Consider the following 7252-nt stretch of genomic DNA (forward strand, 5'->3'; position numbering starts at 1 on the left):
CCCACCACCCCCACCCCCGCCACACAAATCCCCATCTCTTTGGACATAAACTTTCATTTGTCCTCCATCTTCTGAAAACCTACTTCTAAGAAAGTGTCTGGGTTCATCCATGTCACTACAAAGTAACATTGACATATAAACACTATCATGTGTAAAATAGCTAGCTAGTGGGGAGCTACTGTGTAACACGGAGACCCCAACCTGGTGCTCTGTGATGACCTAGAGGGGTGTGAGGGGAGGGCTGAGGTAGGCTCAATTATATATATATATATATAGTTATGACTGATTTGCTTTGTTGTATGGCATAAACCAACATAACATTGTAAAACAATTATCCGCCAATTTAAAAAACAAAGGTGTATGATCTCCAGTTTAGTATGAATTTAAGACAAAGGTACCATTTACCTCAGAGAGACAACTTTTCAAGACTGGTTTTGTTTTTCAAATATTTTTTTTGTTTTTCTGTCTCTCCCAGCCTTTCAACCTTGGACAAACACAGGAGATCCATATTATGGCTCCAACACTTAGCACCTGTGCCATTCTCCGAGCCTGAAAGAAGCATCTGAGGGCAACACTCCTGTCCCGGGACTGTTGAGAGGACCACGCCTAGCTCTGTTTTAGGTAAAGTATAAACTGCTGCCCAGGCAGCCCATTGGATCACATCACCCTGGGTACACGGCAGTGACTGGTCCAGGGAGGGCCTGGGTGGGCTCAGCACAGTCAAGGGCTGTTTCTGGATCTCTAAGAATAAAATATTTTCTTCTTAGAGACAAGAAAGACATGCATTCATGAGTCTGATTCTCAAATCTTCCACAAGCCACCTTCTAATTCTTGAGAGATATATGCAGGGAACAATGCCCTGCTTAGTAATAACTAGAGTTTTAGCCTGAAGTTCCACACAAAATTTCTAATCTTAAGAAATATAAGAGGCCCTAGGTGAGACCTCACTTGTGGCCTAGACCAGTATTGGGCACAATATGGAATAAGGACTACCTGGCTTATGATTACCTGCAGTACTGGATGAAATCCAGACTGTTAACTCTCCCACAAAGTGAGAAAATTAAGAGTGCTGGGGCCAGAATTATGCAGTTTTCATGATTAGTAACTAGTCATTATTTCCAGTCTAACCTGAAAGCAATTTGGTCTCTTTTGTTTCAGGAGCTTATCCTTGCTTTGGTCTTACAGCTTCCAAACTGAGGAGGGGGAGGGACAAGGGTTTTGAAAAAGGAGGGGATCCAGGCAAGGAAACAGTGTTCAGTTTGAACATTTAAAAAATAGTTTATTCTGGGAAAATGGTGCAAGGAGAACAAAAGAAGGTGGGTCAAATTTTAGGAAAAGTAATGAAATTTTGTGAGAAAATAGCGGTTGGGGGAAAAAGCAAACTGAAATACAGCATGAGTTTAAACAGTTGATGTTAGAGACAGAAGTAGGAGCATCATACCTACAGAGAGGAAAATACAGTTCTACCATCCTGTTGTCCCCAGGACTGCGCAGAACTTAGTTAATTTAACTTACTGGTTTTCAACCCATAGCATCAACCTGTAAATAAAACACAGGACACTTTGTTGTAATTGCATAACAAATTGTAAATATTATCATCACAGGTAAACAAAGCAAGCATGCTGTTGACAAAAGGTGAGTTGTACAAGGGGAAAGACAGAACTGGGGGCACAAGCAGTCTCAGGCATAAAGACAATGATGAGATTAGAGTGAAAGTGAATACTGTAGCTCTGTACTATAGCTAATATTTCTGGAGAGCTTCCGTGTATTGGACATTGACGGCTGCAAATGTGTTATTATTTGCATCATCACGAGCGACTCCATGCAGTAGTGGTTATCATCCATTTCCCTATTGTACAGGTGAGGAAACAGAGGCCCAGGAAGGTTGAGAAATTGCTCAGGATTGCAGAGCTAATAACCTGAAGAACAAAGCTTCCAAGCCAAGTCCATCTCCAGAACCAAGGCTTTTAGCCACTGTGCTACCACTTCAGTAAAAGCCAGCAAAAATTGCATGGTATTACAGAAGAGAAGCCACATAAGTAATGAAATGAATGTGATGTATTGAAAGGAAGAGGGATGAGAAGTAGTAGGGGTAGGAGTTTATCTTCCTGCCTCACGCTAGGGTGCTAAAATCCATCTACAATGGATACAGCAGATAAACATAATGTTTAGAATTATGGGGGTAACATTCATGTGGCCAAAAACTGTCTCTGGAGAGGGGAACTGGGGTTAGAAAAGTTGAATTTCTGTATTTGAAATGCTATCATGTCCACATATTATTTTCATAAAAATATATCTATTTGTTTAGAAATAGCTTCAACTGTGTAAATGCATTAAAACGTGAAATTCAAAAGCATCTTTATATCTCGTACATTTGTTAAGTGCTTGCCTAATCAGAATTGTTCTTTTCAGTTTTGAAGGGTTCTTTTTTTCAATGAAAAGCATTATAAATTTTAAAATTTAAAAATTGTCCCTGGTAATATTGCCAGCAAGGCCAAGAGAAGGTGTGGGACTGTTAGAAGCAAACTGGATTTCAACCCTGCTTCTGGGAGGCCGTTCTGACAACAAAGGGAAGGAGAGTCTCTGAAGTTAGGGAGCAGGAGCTTTGATCCTCTGGAGTTGTAACAAACAACTTAGAGTAAATGAATCAGGCGGCAGGGTGCCGGGAGGAGGCTGTCGGGCTCTCTGTGATGGTGTTCTTTGTTTTTGTGGGACTAATCTCAGAAATATTGCATTAGGCTCAGTGCTGTGCATTTTTAGGCTGGAGTTACCGTATTTTTCCATCTGTATACTTCATGAAAGCAAGCACTTTTACGCTCCCTTTAAAATGGGAATCTCCTATTTGAATTACCTGGTGAAGACATTTGAAGTAATTCATTAAGTATACACATGCATGCTCTATCTCCATCTATGTATCTATCAATCATCCTTTCCCTACTTACCTACCTGTATTAGTCTGCTCAGGCTGCTATAACAAAATAGCATAGACTAAGTGGCTTAAACAACAGACATTTCACACTTCTGGGAAGTCTAAGATCAAGGCAGATCTACTTCCAGGTGAGTCCGTCATTTTTGGCTTGTAGATGGCGATCTTCTTGCTGTGTCCTCCTCACGTGGTGGAGAGAGAAAGCTCTAGTGTTTTTTCTGTTTCTTATAAGAGCTAATCCCATCATGACAGCTCTACCTTCATGGCCCCTTCTAAACCTAGTTACCTCCTAAAAACTCCATTTCCTAATTCCATCACACACAAGGGGATAGGGTTTCAATATATGAATCTGTGGAGGGGAACAAAAGAATTCAGTCTTAACGCTTTGTATCTGTCTCTGTCTTTATGTGTAGAATAATAACAGTGGCTTATAATTCATTTCCCTGTGTTATTTTATCCTTCCAAAACTCATGTGAGGTAAACTGGCCATAGGAAAATCACTGATTTCACTGAAACACTTGAAGGTTGAATTAACTTTGTGATCACACAATCAATGAATGATGATGCCACAATTCAATCCACATCTTCTCCATCCTCTTTTCCTCTTCTCTATTCCAGCCACATTATTTACTAGCTTTTCCCTGAGGACACTGGTATCCTTCTTCTGGGCCTTGGAGAGGTTATTCCCATTATCTGGAATGCTTTTTCCTCAGATATTTGACTCAGTTGCCTCCCTCTACACTGTTCAAATTCCACCTTCCCAGTAAGACTTATCCTGTCTATGGTTTAACTTGAAAACTTTTTTTCTCTGCCCACAAGGTCAATTTCCCATATACTGCTTAATTTCGATTGCATTTGTTACTAGGCTTCCCTGGTGGCTCAGTCAGTAAAGAATCCACCTGTAATGCAGGAGACCTGGTCTTTTATCTGGGTCAGGAAGAGCTTCTGGAGAAGGAAATGGCAACCCATTCCTGTATTCTTGCCTGGGAAATCCTGTGGACAGAGGAGCCTACAGGTGGGCTACCGTCCCTGGGGTTGCAAAGAGTCTGACACAACTTGGCAACTAAACCACACCACCAACTTGTCAGATAATTTATGTTGATTTCTGTTCTCCCCTCTGACTAAAAGATAGGCAGCATAGAGTCAGGAATTTTGCCTTTATTGAACCTAAGGGAGGCCCAGCAGAACTCTAGGGTCTGCAAGAACTGGACACAGTTGTAACTCTTATGTTTGGTATTTTAGCAGCCTATCTCAGAACCAGGCCAGTTATTCAAGAGAATCTTTTCTGATACTTTAAGCAGTATGATAAACTTGAAGTAAACTTAAATTTTCAACAATTACAGAGCAGGCATGGACTCTTCCTTTGTTTCACCAGACACATGAACCTGGATACAAAATCCATCCTCTCTGGGTGAAGTGGGAATGTACAAAGATGACTGGCCTAAGTCTCATTTGGATAAAAAGATGCACAAAAGAGACATTTAAACATTTTCAAAAACTAAAACCATAAACTGTGTTTCCTCTTCACATATCAGAGATTATCTAGCCTTTAGTGTGGTTAGAGTAGTGTGGGGTGGGGGGCGGGGGGAGAGACAGACAGAAAAGGATGAGTTGCCCTGTCTCTCCCTCCTCTGGACCTTAGTTTTTCCTGGACTGTCACTCCTTACACTCAAAGCAGATTTCAGGAGTCTGCACACATGGTCATAATGTGTGCCTCGCTCCACAACCCAGTCACTGGGACCCAGAAAATTTTGCAACCTCAAGTCTGCCTCAACACATCATGACTCATATATATCAAAGAGTAAAGACACATAAACAGTAGTAGATTAACAAGAATAAGTTATTTATATATAAATTACATATATACATGTTTGTACATAAAGCTGGGAAAGATAAGGGCCCATTGAGGCAAATGGATAAGTGGAGAGGAAGCAGCTAAAGATAGCAGTGGGCACCCTGCCTGTTGCACGTGTAGAGAAAATAGCCAGAAGTTTGGGTCGGCCAAGTTTACAGTCAAACCAGGGATGGCACAGTGGATGATACATGCAGTTTATTTTCCATCCTCCAAATGGAACTTCTCAAGTCTGGTATATAGTTCTGAACTGGGCTCATATGTTTCTCACCTTGCAACACACACACACCCACATTCCTCACCCATGCACATACAACACACACTCCTGCACATGGCTGCGAGTGTGGTCCTTTGGCTCATTGTAGGAAGACAGCAGGTTAACAGTTTCACTCAAATGGGCAGAGTTGTTTTCCAGCAAAGCCCGTTCATCGTTGCACAGAATCTGCAGAACAAGATATGCTCTTTATTTGTTGAGTTTTTTCACAGAAGAAGGGAGTTCGCTAATGCTCCAATGAAATCCTGGGCAGGTGATAAAAGTACCAGACCCAGAGCACAGACGCAGCTTCCCTGACCAGGAGCTGCTAAACACAACGCTGTGCTCCTCCTAAGTCAGAAGGGTGCCCTGAGTTGGGGTCCCAGGTGTTTTGAGCATAGAAGTTCCTCTCTAAGTATATATGGTGCTATCCCCCGTCGTACTGTGTGGGTTTGGGTTGGGGAGGCCTGGGTGCTTTGTGTGAATGGAACACCAGACGTGTACCCAGTCATAGCAAGTGTGGTGCTGTCCCCCAACGCCTGCTCTGTGCTTTGCATATGTGAGTTCCAAGTCCAATGGCAGGTGTTGACACTGGGGCCTCCCATCCTAGATGAGATGTTGCTCCTCCCATATGTTCCACCCATGGTGTATTGGCCAGGTGGGCCCCAGTTGTACTGATGGGAAGTGTGGATACCAGGTCCTCCAATCCTGGGAATGATGTTGTTCCCTCCTATACCACCACCACTTGCATCTTGGACAGGTGGGTTCCAAGCCAGGGGTGGGTCTCACACTTGCAAATCCAATGGATGCAGTGTTGCTCTGGTGGAAAGTGGAAATTGACTTGTTCCTTAACACAAATTTCTTCTCCATGGTGATGGGATTTGTAACTGTAGATTTTCTACACTCATATGGGTCCTAGGTGCAGTGATGGGAAGTGGTAACACCCTGACCTCTAACCATAAGGATGGTGGTGTCCCCTGCCATCACTCTACCACCTGGATTCGGCTCAGGTAGACCCCAGGCATTGGGATTCAAGTTGAAAGCAGATATGTGCCTGGATGCTGGGATGGTGGCTTGCCCTTCATACTGCAGCAGCCATGCTGCAATGAGATGACCCCCAGGTGATCTGGCCCACAGTAGGAACACAAGTGGTGCTGGGTGCCCCACACAGTTCTGTCCAAAAGTTAGGTGGGCCAGATGCTTCTGAATAAGTGAGGCCTAGGGCATTCATACCAACCCCAAAACTCCCACCAGCCATAGAGGCTGCAGGTCCCATCAACAGTGGGCCTGATATGGTACTAGCAGACAGCAAGCTACTGTCTCCAGTACTGGGCACTGTGGTATCCACTCCAAAACCAGCAGTAGCAAATACATCCCTGGGGAAAATACCTGAGTTGTAGACAAAGGCCGGCTGCATGTTGATGGTGGTGATAGCAGACAGGGGATCTGGCAAACCTGAATCCATTTTGCTTCCTCTGGGTGGCTGGACTGCAGAAGACGTTAGCTTTCTATCTTGTTCTAGGGCTAATGGGTTTCCCAGTGGAATAGACTTGTTAGGCTTCTTCCTATTGTTGGCCCCAGATGTGGGCTGAATGGTGAGTTCTGGTTTCAAGCTTCACTTGAAACATGGGTACCTCTGTTGACCAAATCCACAGGCAAATAAGTTGAGGCTTGGGTCCAGGCATTGCCACCACTGGGCGCTGTGTTCTCAGAACCAAGAATAGCCATGTGATATGGGTAGTGGTTCTCCTTGGAGTCAGAGGTAGACTGAAAAATAACAGTCTGAGGAGGAGGTGTTGTATGCATAGCATCGATGTCAAAGACTGGTTTGACATCTGTAGAGATGCCATCTGCTGGAGCATAGATAACTGCCAAAGCCATAGGTGAGGGGCTGGGAAAAACAGGAACTGAAGCCATAGATGTGGGGCTGGGGAAAACAGGAGCTGAAGCCATAGATGAGGGGTTGTGGGAAACAGGAGCTGAAGCCATCGTTGGGGTGCTGGTTGAGGCAGGATTTGGGGATTGAGGGAAACAGCCAAAGCCCTAGACGGGGAGGCCAGGGAAGACAGGACCCAAAGCCATAGATGGGGGGCCAGGGGAGAAGCGGCCAGAACCCTAGATGGAGGGATGGGGAAGACACCGGCAGGAGTCCTCAACAGTGAGGCTGGGGAAGACAAGGCTGTAGATGGGGGACCAAGGGAGACATCAACTGGGGCCCTAG

At 44.2% G+C, this 7252-nt stretch overlaps 1 protein-coding gene across 1 annotated transcript in view; it reads right to left on the minus strand.

The window, feature by feature from the left end:
- Positions 1-7252, minus strand: part of LOC104996792 (nuclear pore-associated protein 1-like) — a 110517-nt gene that overhangs the window by 100215 nt on the left and 3050 nt on the right. Inside the window, exons 2-4 of the mRNA XM_010851156.1 lie at positions 6666-6899; positions 6269-6519; positions 5081-5220 (exon numbers count right to left, since the gene is read on the minus strand). Coding sequence (XP_010849458.1) covers positions 5081-5220; positions 6269-6519; positions 6666-6899 — 625 coding nt within the window. The remainder of the gene's footprint in view (positions 1-5080; positions 5221-6268; positions 6520-6665; positions 6900-7252) is intronic.

Source organism: Bison bison, unplaced genomic scaffold (assembly GCF_000754665.1).
Source record: "Bison bison bison isolate TAMUID 2011002044 unplaced genomic scaffold, Bison_UMD1.0 scf7180017864298, whole genome shotgun sequence".
Lineage (NCBI taxonomy): Eukaryota > Metazoa > Chordata > Mammalia > Artiodactyla > Bovidae > Bison > Bison bison.